We start from the raw sequence: 20792 nt of genomic DNA, 5'->3' as shown, positions 1-20792 counted from the left end.
GAGACTCCAAGAGAGAGGATTTGTAGATACTATCAGAGACTCCCAGAGAGAGGATTTGTAGATACAGTCAGAGACTCCCAGAGAGAGGATTTGTAGATAGTCAGAGACTCCTAGAGAGAGGATTTGCAGACAGAGAGACTCCCAGAGAGAGTGGATTTTTAGATACAGTCAGAGACTCCCAGAGAGAGGATTTGTAGATACAGTCAGAGACTCCCAGAGAGAGGATTTGTAGATACAGTCAGAGACTCCCAGAGAGAGTGGATTTTTAGATACAGTCAGAGACTCCCAGAGAGAGGATTTGTAGATACAGTCAGAGACTCCCAGAGAGAGGATTTGTAGATACAGTCAGAGACTCCCAGAGAGAGGATTTGGAGATACAGTCAGAGACTCCCAGAGAGAGGATTTGTAGATACAGTCAGAGACTCCCAGAGAGAGGATTTGTAGATAGTCAGAGACTCCTAGAGAGAGGATTTGCAGACAGAGAGACTCCCAGAGAGAGAGGATTTGCAGACAGAGAGACTCCCAGAGAGAGTGGATTTTTAGATACAGTCAGAGACTCCCAGAGAGAGGATTTGTAGATAGTCAGAGACTCCCAGAGAGAGGATTTGTAGATACAGTCAGAGACTCCCAGAGAGTGGATTTGTAGATACAGTCAGAGACTCCCAGAGAGTGGATTTGTAGATACAGTCAGAGACTCCCAGAGAGAGGATTTGGAGATACAGTCAGAGACTCCCAGAGAGAGGATTTGGAGATACAGTCAGAGACTCCCAGAGAGAGTGGATTTTTAGATACAGTCAGAGACTCCCAGAGAGAGGATTTGTAGATACAGTCAGAGACTCCCAGAGAGAGGATTTGTAGATACAGTCAGAGACTCCCAGAGAGTGGATTTGTAGATACAGTCAGAGACTCCCAGAGAGAGGATTTGTAGATACAGTCAGAGACTCCCAGAGAGAGGATTTGTAGATACAGTCAGAGACTCCCAGAGAGAGGATTTGGAGATACAGTCAGAGACTCCTAGAGAGAGGATTTGTAGATACAGTCAGAGACTCCCAGAGAGAGGATTTGTAGATACAGTCAGAGACTCCCAGAGAGAGGATTTGTAGATACAGTCAGAGACTCCCAGAGAGAGGATTTGTAGATACAGTCAGAGACTCCCAGAGAGAGGATTTGTAGATACAGTCAGTGACTCCCAGAGAGAGGATTTGTAGATACAGTCAGAGACTCCCAGAGAGAGGATTTGTAGATACAGTCAGAGACTCCCAGAGAGAGGATTTGTAGATACAGTCAGAGACTCCCAGAGAGAGGATTTGTAGATACAGTCAGAGACTCCCAGAGAGAGGATTTGTGGACATAGAGACTCCCAGAGAGAGGATTTGTAGATACAGTCAGAGACTCCCAGAGAGTGGATTTGTAGATACAGTCAGAGACTCCAAGAGAGAAGATTTGTAGATGCAATCAGAGACTCCCAGAGAGAGGATTTGTAGATACAGTCAGAGACTCCCAGAGAGAGGATTTGTAGATACAGTCAGAGACTCCCAGAGAGAGGATTTGTAGATACAGTCAGAGACTCCCAGAGAGAGGATTTGTATATACAGTCAGAGACTCCCAGAGAGAGGATTTGTAGATACAGTCAGAGACTCCCAGAGAGGATTTGTAGATACAGTCAGAGACTCCCAGAGAGAGGATTTGTAGATACAGTCAGAGACTCCCAGAGAGTGGATTTGTAGATACAGTCAGAGACTCCCAGAGAGTGGATTTGTAGATACAGTCAGAGACTCCCAGAGAGAGGATTTGTAGATACAGTCAGAGACTCCCAGAGAGTGGATTTGTAGATACAGTCAGAGACTCCCAGAGAGAGGATTTGTAGATACAGTCAGAGACTCCCAGAGAGTGGATTTGTAGAAACAGTCAGAGACTCCCAGAGAGAGGATTTGGAGATACAGTCAGAGACTCCCAGAGAGAGGAATTGTAGATACAGTCAGAGACTCCCAGAGAGAGGATTTGTAGATACAGTCAGAGACTCCCAGAGAGTGGATTTGTAGATACAGTCAGAGACTCCCAGAGAGAGGATTTGGAGATACAGTCAGAGACTCCCAGAGAGAGGATTTGTAGATACAGTCAGAGACTCCCAGAGAGAGGATTTGGAGATACAGTCAGAGACTCCCAGAGAGAGGATTTGGAGATACAGTCAGAGACTCCCAGAGAGTGGATTTGTTGATACAGTCAGAGACTCCCAGAGAGAGGATTTGTAGATACAGTCAGAGACTCCCAGAGAGAGGATTTGTAGATACAGTCAGAGACTCCCAGAGAGTGGATTTGTAGATACAGTCAGAGACTCCCAGAGAGAGGATTTGTAGATACAGTCAGAGACTCCCAGAGAGAGGATTTGTAGATACAGTCAGAGACTCCCAGAGAGTGGATTTGTAGATACAGTCAGAGACTCCCAGAGAGTGGATTTGTAGATACAGTCAGAGACTCCCAGAGAGAGGATTTGGAGATACAGTCAGAGACTCCCAGAGAGAGGATTTGGAGATACAGTCAGAGACTCCCAGAGAGAGGATTTGTAGATACAGTCAGAGACTCCCAGAGAGTGGATTTGTAGATACAGTCAGAGACTCCCAGAGAGAGGATTTGGAGATACAGTCAGAGACTCCTAGAGAGAGGATTTGTAGATAGTCAGAGACTCCCAGAGAGAGGATTTGTAGATACAGTCAGAGACTCCCAGAGAGAGGATTTGTAGATACAGTCAGAGACTCCCAGAGAGTGGATTTGTAGATACAGTCAGAGACTCCCAGAGAGAGGATTTGTAGATACAGTCAGAGACTCCCAGAGAGAGGATTTGTAGATACAGTCAGAGACTCCCAGAGAGAGGATTTGTAGATACAGTCAGAGACTCCCAGAGAGTGGATTTGTAGATACAGTCAGAGACTCCCAGAGAGAGGATTTGTAGATACAGTCAGAGACTCCCAGAGAGTGGATTTGTAGATACAGTCAGAGACTCCCAGAGAGAGGATTTGTAGATACAATCAGAGACTCCCAGAGAGAGGATTTGTAGATACAGTCAGAGACTCCCAGAGAGAGGATTTGTAGATACAGTCAGAGACTCCCAGAGAGAGGATTTGTAGATACAGTCAGAGACTCCCAGAGAGAGGATTTGTAGATACAGTCAGAGACTCCCAGAGAGAGGATTTGTAGATACAGTCAGAGACTCCCAGAGAGAGGATTTGTAGATACAGTCAGAGACTCCCAGAGAGAGGATTTGTAGATACAGTCAGAGACTCCAAGAGAGAGGATTTGTAGATACTATCAGAGACTCCCAGAGAGAGGATTTGTAGATACAGTCAGAGACTCCCAGAGAGAGGATTTGTAGATAGTCAGAGACTCCTAGAGAGAGGATTTGCAGACAGAGAGACTCCCAGAGAGAGGATTTGTAGATACAGTCAGAGACTCCCAGAGAGAGGATTTGTAGATACAGTCAGAGACTCCTGGATAGAGGTCAGAGACTCCCAGAGAGAGGATTTGCAGACATAGAGACTCCCAGAGAGAGGATTTGTAGATACAGTCAGAGACTCCCAGAGAGTGGATTTGTTGATACAGTCAGAGACTCCCAGAGAGAGGATTTGTAGATACAGTCAGAGACTCCCAGAGAGAGGATTTGTAGATACAGTCAGAGATTCCCAGAGAGTGGATTTGTAGATACAGTCAGAGACTCCCAGAGAGAGGATTTGTAGATACAGTCAGACACTCCCAGAGAGAGGATTTGTAGATACAGTCAGAGACTCCCAGAGAGTGGATTTGTAGATACAGTCAGAGACTCCCAGAGAGAGGATTTGGAGATACAGTCAGAGACTCCCAGAGAGAGGATTTGTAGATACAGTCAGAGACTCCCAGAGAGAGGATTTGTAGATACAGTCAGAGACTCCCAGAGAGAGGATTTGTAGATACAGTCAGAGACTCCCAGAGAGTGGATTTGTAGATACAGTCAGAGACTCCCAGAGAGAGGATTTGGAGATACAGTCAGAGACTCCCAGAGAGAGGATTTGGAGATACAGTCAGAGACTCCCAGAGAGAGGATTTGTAGATACAGTCAGAGACTCCCAGAGAGTGGATTTGTAGATACAGTCAGAGACTCCCAGAGAGAGGATTTGGAGATACAGTCAGAGACTCCCAGAGAGAGGAATTGTAGATACAGTCAGAGACTCCCAGAGAGAGGATTTGTAGATACAGTCAGAGACTCCCAGAGAGTGGATTTGTAGATACAGTCAGAGACTCCCAGAGAGAGGATTTGGAGATACAGTCAGAGACTCCCAGAGAGAGGATTTGTAGATACAGTCAGAGACTCCCAGAGAGAGGATTTGGAGATACAGTCAGAGACTCCCAGAGAGGATTTGTAGATACAGTCAGAGACTCCCAGAGAGAGGATTTGTAGATACAGTCAGAGACTCCCAGAGAGAGGATTTGTAGATACAGTCAGAGACTCCCAGAGAGAGGATTTGTAGATACAGTCAGAGACTCCCAGAGAGAGGATTTGTAGATACAGTCAGAGACTCCCAGAGAGAGGATTTGTAGATACAGTCAGAGACTCCCAGAGAGAGGATTTGTAGATACAGTCAGAGACTCCCAGAGAGAGGATTTGTAGATACAGTCAGAGACTCCCAGAGAGTGGATTTGTAGATACAGTCAGAGACTCCCAGAGAGAGGATTTGTAGATACAGTCAGAGACTCCCAGAGAGAGGATTTGTAGATACAGTCAGAGACTCCCAGAGAGAGGATTTGTAGATACAGTCAGAGACTCCCAGAGAGAGGATTTGTAGATACAGTCAGAGACTCCCAGAGAGAGGATTTGTAGATACAGTCAGAGACTCCCAGAGAGAGGATTTGTAGATACAGTCAGAGACTCCCAGAGAGAGGATTTGGAGATACAGTCAGAGACTCCCAGAGAGAGGATTTGTAGATACAGTCAGAGACTCCCAGAGAGTGGATTTGTAGATACAGTCAGAGACTCCCAGAGAGAGGATTTGTAGATACAGTCAGAGACTCCCAGAGAGTGGATTTGTAGATACAGTCAGAGACTCCCAGAGAGAGGATTTGGAGATACAGTCAGAGACTCCCAGAGAGAGGATTTGTAGATAGTCAGAGACTCCTAGAGAGAGGATTTGTAGATACAGTCAGAGACTCCCAGAGAGAGGATTTGTAGATAGTCAGAGACTCCTAAAGAGAGGATTTGCAGACATGGAGACACCCAGAGAGAAGATTTGTAGATAGTCAGAGACTCCCAGAGAGAGGATTTGGAGATACAGTCAGAGACTCCCAGAGAGAGTATTTGGAGATTCAGTCAGAGACTCCCAGAGAGAGGATTTGTAGATAGTCAGAGACTCCCAGAGAGAGGATTTGGAGATACAGTCAGAGACTCCCAGAGAGAGGACTTGGAGATACAGTCAGAGACTCCCAGAGAGAGGATTTGTAGATAGTCAGAGACTCCCAGAGAGAGGGGATTTTTAGATACAGTCAGAGACTCCCAGAGAGAGGATTTGTAGATAGTCAGAGACTCCTAGAAAGAGGACTTGCAGACATAGAGACTCCCCGAGAGAGGATTTGTAGATACAGTCAGAGACTCCCAGAGAGTGGATTTGTTGATACAGTCAGAGACTCCCAGAGAGAGGATTTGTAGATACAGTCAGAGACTCCCAGAGAGAGGATTTGTAGATACAGTCAGAGACTCCCAGAGAGTGGATTTGTAGATACAGTCAGAGACTCCCAGAGAGAGGATTTGTAGATACAGTCAGAGACTCCCAGAGAGTGGATTTGTAGATACAGTCAGAGACTCCCAGAGAGAGGATTTGACAGTCAGAGACTCCCAGAGAGAGGATTTGGAGATACAGTCAGAGACTCCCAGAGAGAGGATTTGTAGATACAGTCAGAGACTCCCAGAGAGTGGATTTGTAGATACAGTCAGAGACTCCCAGAGAGAGGATTTGACAGTCAGAGACTCCCAGAGAGAGGATTTGGAGATACAGTCAGAGACTCCCAGAGAGAGGATTTGTAGATACAGTCAGAGACTCCCAGAGAGTGGATTTGTAGATGCAGTCAGAGACTCCCAGAGAGAGGATTTGGAGATACAGTCAGAGACTCCCAGAGAGAGGATTTGTAGATACAGTCAGAGACTCCCAGAGAGAGGATTTGTAGATACAGTCAGAGACTCCCAGAGAGTGGATTTGTAGATACAGTCAGAGACTCCCAGAGAGAGGATTTGTAGATACAGTCAGAGACTCCCAGAGAGAGGATTTGTAGATAGTCAGAGACTCCGAGAGAGAGGATTTGCAGACATAGAGACTCTCATTGAGAGGATTTTGAGATAGAGTCAGAGACTCCCAGAGAGAGGATTTGTAGATAGTCAGAGACTCCGAGAGAGAGGATTTGTAGATAGTCAGAGACTCCGAGAGAGAGGATTTGCAGACATAGAGACTCCAAGAGAGAGGATTTGTAGATACTATCAGAGACTCCCAGAGAGAGGATTTGTAGATACAGTCAGAGACTCCCAGAGAGAGGATTTGTAGATAGTCAGAGACTCCTAAAGAGAGGATTTGCAGACATGGAGACACCCAGAGAGAAGATTTGTAGATAGTCAGAGACTCCCAGAGAGAGGATTTGGAGATACAGTCAGAGACTCCCAGAGAGAGGATTTGTAGATACAGTCAGAGACTCCCAGAGAGTGGATTTGTAGATACAGTCAGAGACTCCCAGAGAGAGGATTTGACAGTCAGAGACTCCCAGAGAGAGGATTTGGAGATACAGTCAGAGACTCCCAGAGAGAGGATTTGTAGATACAGTCAGAGACTCCCAGAGAGTGGATTTGTAGATACAGTCAGAGACTCCCAGAGAGAGGATTTGGAGATACAGTCAGAGACTCCCAGAGAGAGGATTTGTAGATACAGTCAGAGACTCCCAGAGAGAGGATTTGTAGATACAGTCAGAGACTCCCAGAGAGTGGATTTGTAGATACAGTCAGAGACTCCCAGAGAGAGGATTTGTAGATACAGTCAGAGACTCCCAGAGAGTGGATTTGTAGATACAGTCAGAGACTCCCAGAGAGAGGATTTGACAGTCAGAGACTCCCAGAGAGAGGATTTGGAGATACAGTCAGAGACTCCCAGAGAGAGGATTTGTAGATACAGTCAGAGACTCCCAGAGAGAGGATTTGTAGATACAGTCAGAGACTCCCAGAGAGTGGATTTGTAGATACAGTCAGAGACTCCCAGAGAGAGGATTTGTAGATACAGTCAGAGACTCCCAGAGAGTGGATTTGTAGATACAGTCAGAGACTCCCAGAGAGAGGATTTGTAGATACAGTCAGAGACTCCCAGAGAGTGGATTTGTAGATACAGTCAGAGACTCCCAGAGAGAGGATTTGACAGTCAGAGACTCCCAGAGAGAGGATTTGGAGATACAGTCAGAGACTCCCAGAGAGAGGATTTGTAGATACAGTCAGAGACTCCCAGAGAGAGGATTTGTAGATACAGTCAGAGACTCCCAGAGAGTGGATTTGTAGATACAGTCAGAGACTCCCAGAGAGAGGATTTGTAGATACAGTCAGAGACTCCCAGAGAGTGGATTTGTAGATACAGTCAGAGACTCCCAGAGAGAGGATTTGACAGTCAGAGACTCCCAGAGAGAGGATTTGGAGATACAGTCAGAGACTCCCAGAGAGAGGATTTGTAGATAGTCAGAGACTCCTAGAGAGAGGATTTGTAGATAGTCAGAGACTCCGAGAGAGAGGATTTGCAGACATAGAGACTCCAAGAGAGAGGATTTGTAGATACTATCAGAGACTCCCACAGAGAGGATTTGTAGATACAGTCAGAGACTCCCAGAGAGAGGATTTGTAGATAGTCAGAGACTCCTAAAGAGAGGATTTGCAGACATGGAGACACCCAGAGAGAAGATTTGTAGATAGTCAGAGACTCCCAGAGAGAGGATTTGGAGATACAGTCAGAGACTCCCAGAGAGAGGATTTGTAGATACAGTCAGAGACTCCCAGAGAGTGGATTTGTAGATACAGTCAGAGACTCCCAGAGAGAGGATTTGACAGTCAGAGACTCCCAGAGAGAGGATTTGGAGATACAGTCAGAGACTCCCAGAGAGAGGATTTGTAGATACAGTCAGAGACTCCCAGAGAGTGGATTTGTAGATACAGTCAGAGACTCCCAGAGAGAGGATTTGGAGATACAGTCAGAGACTCCCAGAGAGAGGATTTGTAGATACAGTCAGAGACTCCCAGAGAGAGGATTTGTAGATACAGTCAGAGACTCCCAGAGAGTGGATTTGTAGATACAGTCAGAGACTCCCAGAGAGAGGATTTGACAGTCAGAGACTCCCAGAGAGAGGATTTGGAGATACAGTCAGAGACTCCCAGAGAGAGGATTTGTAGATACAGTCAGAGACTCCCAGAGAGAGGATTTGGAGATACAGTCAGAGACTCCCAGAGAGAGGATTTGTAGATAGTCAGAAACTCCTCGAGAGAGGATTTGCAGACACACAGTCAATTATCCCTTGAGGGAGAATTTGCGGATGTTGGTGACGACCCCCGGAGATTTCAGCATATGCAGATGGAGATTTTGTCCGAGAGAAGTCCTACCTTTTATCAAAGTTGTTGTCCAAAGACTAAAGACGTGATTGTGTAAACCCTGTGATGTACGTACCGGTACCAATCGTAACCGCGCTGGTAGTTTCGGTCGAAGAAGTGCGGTTCGGAGCCGGCTGCCCTCACATCAGGATGCAGCCGGAGGAACTCGAGCAAGGCGCGGGTCCCTCCCTTCTTTACCCCGATGATGATGGCTTGAGGAAGGCGCCTCCGCTCGGCCGGGATCTCCGACTCGGTGTCGGCATCTTCTCCCGAACGAGCCGGACCGGCCCTGGAGGCCGCGATCACGGAGCTCTGAGTACCGGGTCGACTCGCCGCAGGGATTTCTACCGACGGTCTGCGCGGCTCCGTCCGTGGCGGTTGCTGCGGTTGCTGGTGCTGCGGAAGCGGCTTCTTGCGCCGGGACTCTGTGGGTCGTGGCCGTGTATACAGGTAGGCGGCATAGGCGGCCGGTCCTCCGGCACCGGGGTACGCATACAGCACGATGGACGTGCCCAGGACGAGCGCCAAGAACATGGCGAGCAGCTTGCGTCGAGTCGTCTGAGAGCACAGGGAGCCAGGTCTAGGGGTCATGGCCGAGCTCCCGGCGCGGAGACATGCTCCGGCACCACGCTCAGCGCTCACCTGGATTAAGGACCCCACGATGGGTTGACGAGCGAGGACCAGAGGGAGAAAGCAACTCGTCGCAGTGACGGAGGGAGAATGTGTATGGGTCTCGGTCAGCGTGAGGACCGAGTAACAAAGGGAGGGACGGATGGAGGGAGGAGGAGGACGTGTACACGACTAATGTTTATGCATTGGGACACAAAGGAAAGGGCGGGAGCGAAGGATGAAAAGTTTCATTTTGATTTGTGACGCAATGTACCAGATTAAGTTTTAAAATCTTCAAGTTCATAATTTAGACCATCAGCCAGGTGGAACTATGAAACAACTACGGGTAGAATTAGGCAGGAAAAATATTTTTTCAAAACATGCAAAAATGCACAAAATTACCTGTGTGTTGTCATGGCAACCCTGAATCAACTTGACATTGATATCTCCGACGTCACCTGAACAATCTTGCTTTATTCGAGGTTAGTGCAATAAGAGTTCATAGATTAGTATATATATATATATATATATATATATATATATATATATATATATATATATATATATATATATATATATATATATATATACTATATGTGTATATATATATATATTTGTGTATATATATATTTATATATTTATATATATATATATATATATATATATATATATATATATATATATATATATATATATATATATATATATATATACTTATATATGTATATATATTTATGTATGTATATATACATAAATATATATATATACATAAATATATATATATATATATATATATATATATATATATATATATATATATATATATATATATATATATATATATACATACTGCATATACATATCCTCCAATGTAGGTATGTTGAGTTTTGTCATCTTCCATCCATACCAGGTATATTGTTTGTATCCCCATTAACCCCACTCAACACAATCCTCTTTATTGTTAATGACTGTGCCACCCCCCCCCCCCTTTTATCCTTTCTCTGAAGACCCTCTCTCTCTCCCTCCATTTTCCTGCTCGAGCATCCCTTGTTTATTGCCCACCTGTGACCCCATTGTTTGCTCGTTACCTTTTCACCTTCGACAATCCAGCTCTTTCAGGAGCTCCGATGTTGGTACAGAGAATACAATTCATTCTCTTCTCACCAAACTTGTGATCATATGTTCACGATCCACATTAATGGTTTACGTTACATTAGATTTGTACTTGCCAAGGACTCACCTGTACGAACCATATCCAGGGAGAGTTCAAAAAGTTCCCGGAACGAGATGCAAATAGTTCAGGAAAGAAAGGCCAACGGTTTTTGTTTTTCAATATACTAAATGTAATTCATAAGGAGATAATTATATGACCAATTATCTGCACATAAATTGAGAAAGAAAATAAATTATGGCTTTTCATGGACTATTGAGAATCTCGCTCCAAGAATCTTTTGGATGCCCCTCGTGCACCAAAACGATGCTCCATGACAAAAGTGAGATCCAATTTTGAAGAAGCAAAGACATGATGCTATTTAAATATTTTAAATATATTGTCACGTGTATGGGGGTGCTAACCCAAGCTCAGTAAGAGTGTTACGCGTGGCTTTGAGACCCCGTACACGTGGGTCGTGTCCCTAGATAACCGAGCAGTGATTGCTTCATTCCAAAGGCCGAGAGCATGGGAGGAAGCCTACGCTTTACTAATACTAATGGATATGGCTTCCTACTGTTGTAAAATATCCCTATGACAGGACAAGGAGACACCTCTACTAATGTTTACAATGAGTGTTTTTTTTATTTTGGAGATAGAGAGATGCACACTCACCTCGAAACAGCCTCGCCTGGGTTTGAATCCCGACACAGCTATAAACTGTCATCTCGGTGTTTCACTGGCAGGGGAATTCATCAATGTGTGTGTTGTCCTTCAGATGTAATGGACGTTATACTGGGCGTCCCGTCTGCCAGCATTAGTTGTTGGACGTTAAATATCACAGAGGGTCCTTCGCGAAGAGTAGACCAGCTTTGGCTGGCACCGTGAACAAATTCCGAATTTCTAACCTAACCAGCAGAGGGCATTGCATCAATGGCACAGCCACACCCTCAGCCAATGATGCTACCCCGCAGCATTGAGCTGCATACGAACGAAGAAGATTATGGAGATAATAAAATATGGAGGAGAGCCTGGTGATGACCAAAGAATGCGAGGGATGGTGGGAATTTGCAAATTAAGGAAGAAACTCAAGTGGGGACAAATAAACGTCTGAAAGGGTATAATTTGTAGTAGGCGATGTAGTGGAGGTATTGCCATCATGTCCATCACGAATGTTAGAAATCTTACAGTGAGTACTGTTTTGGGCAGCAGACATCGTTCTGGCGACACTTCTAGTGCTTCGTCGTTTTCCCGACTGATGCCTCTTCACACCGTGACAACCTCTGCTCCTCTCGTATGCTGTCTGAATCACTATCATTGTCTGAATCACTGTCTGTTGTCTAAATCAGCACACAGAGATAAACTGAGAAAGACATACTCATATTCTCTCCCCTTTAGCACTCGGGTAAAAAGAGACTCTGCACTCACTGACTCTCACAATGACACTGGTGTATCTGCGTACATCCAAAATTGGGTTCGTCTTCTTCGAAGCAACTGGACTGGAAGGCAGGACTCTGAGGCAGCTGCCTGTTACAAGTTCTCATGTTCTCGTGCTTGTTCGGTGAACAAAAGACATTGAGGGCACCACCAACCCCATGTTTGTCAGATTATCAACATGACGACGATGGGATTGTGGGGAGCGCACGGAAAGTATGTTGGAGCAATCGCAGCACTCCTGTTTTCTTACCGACTTGATATTCCATTGTCCAGACTAAATCATCACCATCATGTTCTATGGATGTACCTTGAGTTCAACCTGCACAACGGAAGCTGGGAGGCATACAATGAGCATCTACAGTGGCACTACCACCAAGATAACAGTGTAGAGTATGATGCCAAGAAGAAAGCAATCGTTTCAACTTCCACATGTGACACCGGAACTCAACACAATTCATTGCTTAACTAAACATTTATGAGCATTCATAAGTCACTTGAAACAACTTGCCCATCATTGCCAGTTTGGTGGTGCATTGAACAACATGCTGAGGGACCTGCTTGTCGTGGGAGTGGAGCAAGATTGAACTTGGCGGTGCCAACTTGCCGAACAGACTGCGACCTTTTCCAAGGCCAAGAACATTGCTACCACGATGGAATGTGTAAACAGAAACACAGCAAATATTGCTCGCTCCATCTCCGGCCATTCTGGGGCTGCTCTGTCATCCGTCAACTGGAAGGAACAAGATCTGCTCGGTTGCCGGTGCAGGGAAGAACTGCCGTTTCCAATGTGTCGGTCACAATTCTACCACAACATGCAGCTTAAAGAATGCTCTTCACATCTACTGCCACAATGTGGATCATATTGCCTCTGCATGCTTATCTGGAAAATGGAGGGAGGGGAGAGAAGAACCGACCTCCTCAATTATGAGCATAACAGGGAAGACACAACTAACAGAGACCACACTGACAGCCACAGCCCTCAGTCATATAACCTGTTATACGTCCAGTAAAGTAGACCATCGACTCCAAACTAGATATCGTCAATATACATAGACAATGTGGAAATCCTCCCCACATGTCTCCCTATATTTGTCCCTCAACCCCGCCATTCGTGAACCCCCACATCTCTTTCTATGGGTCCTTTTGTTCTTTTTCATCCTGATCCATTCTGTGTTCTGGCTCTTCCATGAGCCTTGATTTTGTGTACAAAAAGGACCGACACGTGCTGCCATCACACTGAAGAATGAAGCAACTTTCCAGAGCCTGTTGGGGGAAGATGAACTTTAACTTGTGATCGCAATATGCAAACTCCCTCTGACAACACAGGCTAAGTTTACAAACAGCAATAGTTGTACAGGAACGAGATCACTACAATATTGACGTCACTGCTCTCCAAGAATCCAAGAAACTCGTTTCAGTGATCGAGGCCAACTCAAGAAGAAACGCCATACTTTCATTTGGATTGGTAAAGACACCAGTGAACGACAGGAAGCTCGAGTTGGTTCTCCTATTGTCAATCACCCAGTCAACCAGTTACCATCATCCGTTCAATTGGTCCATCTCGATTCAGCACTTTTATCAATGTGTAAGCACCTACTATGACAAACACAACCGAGAAGGGCACTCGGTGGAGCGCATACCTCCGCCACGTAATGCCTGATCCATGAGAACATATTGGGCCCAATACATTTTTGAAATATCATGCCATACAGCACTATATCGTCTTTGTCTCCCTATCTCTCAATGTTGAAGAATTACATTAAAAACAAAATAATTATTGTATCCAGATCTGCATTCGGATCTTCACCAAAATTGAATCAATTCTTCCTCATCACACACCGAACGTGTCCACTAAGTTTCATTCAAATCCGTCCACAGCTTTTTGAGATATCCTGTATACAAACAGACAAACAAACAAGCAGTCATTGACTGGTACTTATGAAATCGTCAACTTGACCTCTGATCTTGTCTAATAAAAGCTGTCTCGAGAGAAGGTAGCGACGCAAACCAGAAGTTTCTACGATGATTCTGTACCAAACCATCAAAAATCGAATGTTTGACCTCACTGTGACCTTGACCTTTGACCGATTTTGACCAAAATCTAATCAGCACTAGCCACCACCCTCCTCAATCACGTGGTGTAATTTGACATTAGTAGCTTCCGTTCTCGAGTTATCGTGTCTACAAACACACACACACACACACACACACACACACACACACACACACACACACACACACACACACACACACACACACACACACACACACACACACACACACACACACACACAAACACACACAAACAGATGACGGAAGTCATCAATATACTTACGGAATAGTTAGATTTCACAAGTAACAAGCCGGTAGGCGGCGATGGATCGCCGAGCATGGAAACTATAAGATATCGAGCAAAATGGATGTCATATAGCGGATAGGGAATCAGCTTAAGATTATGCATATTGTTGCGGTTGAGGAAATTCGCAAACCACCATTAAGGTCCCGTAGGTGAGATATCTCTGTAAGCACATGTGTAGTTAGCCCAAACCCGTTGTTTAGAGGGAATAAATGTGATTCATTCGGGCTGAGACCCTTTAAGATAGCCGTTTTTCTGTTCTATCTTTATTTTGAACCAACCACGTCTCAACAGCCATCACACAACAATCACCAACCGCAACGCCGCTTAACAACAACAACAACAACAACACCAACAGCCACGACCTTTACCTTCACAACTTGCTCCCGCAAACATCGCATCACCGCCATTCCAAACGTGGGCATGGCCATGGACCAGCACTTTAAACCCTCCACCACCTTCGCCTCTCCTTCTGCGGCCATTCCCGCACCGCTTGTGGGCACCGAGCGTCAGGCTGTCCTGGCCTCGTGCGGGACGCGCGCTGACCCGCGGGTACAAAAAGCGGCCTTTCCGAGGAGAAGTCGGATCACGAATGATAAACGCCCACTTCTGATCCGTCCAATCAGCAAGCGCGGGGCGGTTTGGCCCCGCCTCCAGGCGCGTCGGAGTAGAATCAACATATGCAAATTCGAGGATCAGTGGAGATTCACGCCCCTTTTTCTCCGTCCAATGGGCGAGCGTGGCTCCACCCCCAAGCTCGTTCTGATCCAGAAATTTGCATATGGGTTCTCCTACACCACTATAAAGCGCCGAGGCGGGGCGAATTCAGGGAGTTTTTTGGTCAAGGTGAGTTGGGGAAGGGTTGGAGGCAGTCGGCTGAGGAGAATCGGGTCTGGAAAGTGGCAGTCTGTCGGGGTTCGGAGTCTGTCGGGGAGCTGCAGAGAGGGGAAGCCTGGAGCCTGAAGCGCGGTCGAGGTGATTTGCTGCAGTCGGCTGAGGAGAATTGCGGAGGGACCGGATACCTCGGGTCCGAGGCAAGGAAGACGGCGGTCGGCGACGAGGTCGCAGTGGAGTCGCTCGTCACGGGACCCAAGCAAGCCAGCTATCCTCTTTCCCCAGAGCATCAACAATTCCCCCCTTTTTTCCCCCCGCGCTGCGATAGTGCGAAAAGGGGGCCCCGTTCCCACCCCACTCCAAGCAGTGCCAACGAAACCCGCGAAGGAGCGCGGAGTCGGGGCACCGCCTCCACATTTGCGGCTCTTCACAAGACATGGGTAGGATCCACCCGGTCTCGTGGCCCACAGGCCCCATCTGCCCCCTTGTCTTTGAGGGTGGCCCTTTTCGTTTGCTTCTGTGTAAACCTGTGTTGTTGGTGCCGTCTGTAAAGTAAAACTGTGTAAGTGTTGCCGTGTGCTCGCGTAGTCGGTAGTAGATCTGCATTGTTGTGTTTCTTTTGTAACATCTGCTTTTGGTGCATAATTGTTGTAATTGTATATGTGTGCTTTCCGTGTGCTGCGGAATAAACGTGCCTTATGTTGAACTGTTTTCCCGTTTGGCTTCGTCTTTTCTTTAATTGAATGTCCATCTTGCTTCACGTAAAGGGTTGGTAGTGGGCTTAATACGCCCGATAATTAATCGGAACCATCGAGGCCGACGATAACACCGCTCGGTTATCCCGATAGTATGGAACGGGTCGCTTAAGTGGCCCGTGTCCGGTGTCGACCTGCGGCGAGGTGCGATCGCCCGGTCTACCCTCAGTGTGGGTACTTAGGTAGGTCGAATTTGGCGAACAACCCTGTCCCACGCGGGGGGCCGATTGGCACGATCGTGGTGAGGCCGAAAGGCCCACCCGTGACTAGTTCCCGGCGTTAGTCCGAGAGGGTCACGACAGAATTATCCGTCCGGTGGGCGAAGTGCCGCGATTCGAGTTACGTGGCCGATCGCACGCCGGCGGGCGCAAATTCGCAACAATATCAAATCTCATCCAGTTCCATCTGCTGATAACTACTCGGTATCCATTTGAATGAAAAGTACCGAAAATGTGGTTTGAAATCGGAAATCCCCAAAGTTCGAGGGGGTGTTGTGGGTGAACAAAGATCGAAATCGAAAATCCGGCTCGGTCGTTTGTGCACAATGTATTCCAGACGATTAGTGTGAATTTTCATGACCATCAGACCATAACCCTCGGAGGAGTAACATTTGGCGCGAAGGCACCACCAGCTCTCGCATATTATGGATTTTTGCACTAATTGACCTTTGACCCCTGACCTAAGCGAAATCGGTCAATATGTCCCGAGGCAAAGTTGTAGTACTCATTGAGTACCATGAACCTGCAAAGTTTCATTCATATCGATGCACTTACCTGGTCGCAAGGGGGCCTTCAATTTTCGCCAATTTTCGCGCATACCCTAATTGTAGGGGGCGCTGCGGGTAAAGTATTCCATATATCACAAAAACCAGAATGTATTTGATGGAGCATCACCTGTAGATCATTCCTACCAAATTTTATAACCCTACGTGGGATAATGGCTTTCGGAATTGATTTCGCGTGAATGGTACCGATTTTGAAGGTTTTTCGGTTGTTGCTTGGGAACCAAAGCGTCCCTAGTAACCATCACAATTTCCAAAGCACTCGGTCATAAGATGTACCTACCACCCGAGTTTGGTCAAAATCCGCCCACGTTTACTACCAATTATGCTGATGACAAACGAACAAACATCCAAACAAACAGACAGAATTACTGACAATAAGGGTCACCTACTTCGGCGACCCAACAAACAGACAGAAAGGTGTGAAAACAATGCCCTTCACCTTCGGTGGCACAGTAATTATCATTCTACATATGTTGTTTTTGGTCCTATTTCCCAATGGTGAAGAATCACTTCAAAAATTACAAGATCTGGATCCAGATCTTCACCAAATTCTAATCATTTCTTTCTCGTCACACACCCAACATGTCCACCAAGTTTCGTCCGTATCTGTCCGCAACTTTTTGAGATATCCTGCACACAAACAAACAAAGACAAAGGCGTGAAAACAAAACCTCCTTCACCTTCAGTGGTGGAGGTAATGAGGTCAAAGGAGGAATTCTATCATCTCCTTCATCAGACTGTCTCCAAAGTTCCTCCCGCTGACAGGCTCGTTCTCATGGGTGACGGGAATGCTAGCGTTGGAAGCGATTTCAGCACATGGAATATGGAGTGCTTGGGAAATTTAGACTAGGTTATGCCAACTCCAACGGTGACCTCCTCTTGTCCAAATGCACAGAATTCAAACTCGCAATCACCAACACTTTCTTCAGATGGTTTTACTCCTGGCAGCACCCACGCTCATAGCATCATCACCTGCTGGAATACTTCATTACTCGCCACTCAGACCTGGCACATTTCAAAAGCACACGAGCAACGCGTAGCCGGCAGACTCCTTATCCGCTCAGTTTGTAAGTTTCAAATTTATCCTTTTCGAAGGAAAACTGGACCTCAACCCCAAAAGAAGTTGAATGTGAACCTCCGAACCAGTGCCAACACGGAAAGTGAACTTACAGCTAACATCACTGACATCTTAACTAATGACTGTTCTGATGACAGCATGGAACACCGGCGGAAGAGCCTTTCCTCAAAGGTGCTCCCAGCATCTATCTAAAGTCTAAACACTTGGCTTTGTGCACAAGAAAAGTGCAGACTGGTTTGAAGACAACAGGTTCAAACTCTTCTTCATGATAGACAGAAAGCTCGAGAGTCCGTTTTATCTTGCAACACGTTTCATCGTTAGCAGCAGTACAAGCAAGTGTCATTTAAAGTCTAACAAGCACTGTGGGACATGAAGGACGCCTGGTGGGACAGAAAGGCTGATGAGCTCCAGCTGTTTGCTGATCAGAAGAACCTCAAATATATATATATATATATATATATATATATATATATATATATATATATATAATCTTCCAAAAGCTTACAGTTGCTCCTGTTAAGAACACAGACACTCTTCCTGGAATTGACCGATGCCCAAAGTTGTGTCGAAGTTGTGTCAACCATCGACTCAACCAAAAGGGGAAAGTCTCACGGCGTGGATGGCATACCTGCTGAGATCCATCATTGTGGTGGTCATGTCCTGCATGATGAATTCTTGAAGTTCTATGAGGCAGGTTGGAATGCAGAAAAAAAAACTAGCAGTTCCTCAGCAGTTTAAGGATGCTCTCATCATTCCTATCCACAAAAGGAAAGGAGATCGAAGCGACTGCAGGAACGATTGCGGCTCACTTCTTGCTGTCTCTGGTGGAATTCTAACCAAAATTCTGTTGACGTGTCGGCAGAAAATCGCATGCAATATCATAGCAGCACGTCTGTGGTTTCAGGGCCACACGCTCCGCTGTGGATGTGATTTTCAATCTCCGCCAGCTTCAGGAGAAGGCAGCTAAGCAGCATCAAGTTCTCTATGTCGTCTTCGTTGACTTTACCAAAGCCTTTGATACAATTGACAGACCAACTCTACAGAATCTGCCGAATCTTTATGGTTGACTGATGTCTCTGAAGATCATTCAAATATTATATGATGGAATGATTGGTTCTGTAGTTAATTGAGGTACTGCATCTGATCCTTTCAACATCTCCCATGGAGTCACACCAGGTTGTGTCCTGGCCCCTACACTGTCTTATCTGTTTCTGACAATGGTGTCTCAACAGCTCGACCTCTATGACAACATATACGCTTCAAGGATGAAGTAAAAAATAATCTAAAAGCCACAAAAATTCCTGTTGACATCCTGGGAATCCACAGCAAGGAATCGCCAGCTATGGAGGCAAGCTCTGCAGAAGGGAGCTGATGTCATCGAACAGTTCAAATTCCAAAGATATGACAGTGTCCGCCTGCGGCGGCATCAGCCCAACTTATATCTTCAGCCCACCTTCTGTGTACACTGTAGCAAAGGCTTCAGAGCATGGATCAGCTTGCTTTCCCATCTAAGGGACAAGCACAAGGACTAACCCTCCCAGAGAGATAGATAGAGATGGAGATAGATAGAGATAGAGATAGAGATAGAGATAGAGATAGAGATAGAGATAGAGATAGAGATAGAGATAGAGAGAGAGAGAGAGAGAGAGAGAGAGAGAGAGAGAGAGAGAGAGAGGAGAGAGAGAGAGAGAGAGAGAGAGAGAGAGAGAGAGAGAGAGAGAGAGAGAGAGAGAGAGAGAGAGAGAGAGACCAATATCATGATCCATGGGTACAGTTGGGAACCCAAAAAGACTTTTCATTATTCCTGAAAATATGCATTAGTGTCTTGTGAAAAGCTATGACCTTAACTGTGTGATTATTTCGAGACAGGAGGTGGATAATCTGTTACTCCCCCCCCCCCCCCCCGCCTAACAGTTTCATGGGCTTTCTACTTTACTCAGACATTACTCACTAAACCCTTACCTGCTCAAATAGCAAAGTGCAGGCTGGTTTCCTACCTGCATCTATTCATCCCCTCATTCTCACAATTGTGGAATCATCTCCCTCTGTCTGTTGTCTCATATTTTGTAAACCTGCTGCCCCTTGTAACTTAGCTCCTCCATCTGGCTAGACCCTCGTGTATGTGTGTATATATATATATATATGTATATATATATATATATATATATATATATATATATATATATATATATATATATATATATTTTAAAGTTTGCTTGTGTGAATCAGATCAATCACATTAAACACTACCATTGGTACTCACCCCATTCCTCGTGCAAAGCTGTGTATTTCATAATTACCGACTATCCATGCCCAGTAACCCACAACATGGTATTTTTTACTTTGCTTTTTATTTTGATCTCTCTTTATATCTTCTTGATGATGCCACAACGCTGAAGACAGAAACACCTGCACAAGGCTGAAGCTTTAAAAATGCTGGCTTGAATACTGCCCCCTGGAGGTTGTTGTCGTTGTTGTTGCTACCTTTGACAGATCCATCATATCTGTTTTGGAGTTGTTGTTTTTTTTGAGATTTGTTCCACTGTCGTTCTATTTCGAGTGAAATCGGGGTCATTAAATTGTGACATCTCTTATAATGTTTTGGATTATGCAAATGAAGCATTTTCCAATGGAAGCCCTCTTGAATGTGCAGCTAGTCGTACAGATGTAGCCCAAATAATTAAAGATGTTTCTTGAAAAATTTTGGCTTCCTGATGATGCCTGAAAGCAGAAACAGCATGGTCCTTATAGGATGAGATGCATTTTGCCAAATGGCCAAGGTGTATGTGTTTTTATTATTATTATTATTATTATTATTATTATTATTATTATTATTATTATTATTACTATTATTTTAGCAAGGGTTGCAAGACCATGTACCTTGGTCTGCAAGCTGTAAGGTACGTTTTGATCTTCTTGACAATGTGTTCATTATTTTTTTTTTTCCTTTTTGACTTCTAAAGATGTTTATGAAAAGAGAGCTATGTAACCAAAACGACAGGTTCAAAGCGAGGGGTTGTTCACTTTGGTGTGTGTGTGTGTATATATATATATTGTTACGGCTGTGGAAATTCGCAGACCACCATAAAGGGCCCGCAGGTGAGATAACTCCAAGTACATGTGTAGTTAGCCCCAAACCCGTTGTATAGAGGGAATTTATGTGATT

At 45.4% G+C, this 20792-nt stretch overlaps 1 protein-coding gene across 5 annotated transcripts in view; it reads right to left on the bottom strand.

The window, feature by feature from the left end:
* Window positions 1–9415, bottom strand: part of LOC147011652 (heparan sulfate glucosamine 3-O-sulfotransferase 3B1-like) — an 86355-nt gene extending 76940 nt beyond the window's left edge. For 2 of the 5 annotated variants that reach the window (XR_015051711.1, XM_085857173.1), the window contains exon 1: window positions 8700–9415. Coding sequence is in view for 2 of the 5 variants with exons in the window: in XM_085857173.1 (XP_085713299.1) it covers window positions 8700–9214 (515 nt within the window). In the remaining 3 variants the exon portion in view is untranslated. The remainder of the gene's footprint in view (window positions 1–8699) is intronic. The other 3 variants (XM_085857172.1, XM_085857175.1, XM_085857174.1) reach the window with 3 other exon arrangements.
* Window positions 9416–20792: the final 11377 nt, after the last annotated feature.

This window comes from Eptatretus burgeri, chromosome 15 (genome assembly GCF_056783735.1).
Source record: "Eptatretus burgeri isolate ZD-2024b chromosome 15, Ebu_testis_v1, whole genome shotgun sequence".
In the NCBI taxonomy this organism is placed as follows: domain Eukaryota; kingdom Metazoa; phylum Chordata; class Myxini; order Myxiniformes; family Myxinidae; genus Eptatretus; species Eptatretus burgeri.
Note: the sequence above shows the minus strand (reverse complement) of the source record. Positions and strands in the feature narration are given on the sequence as shown.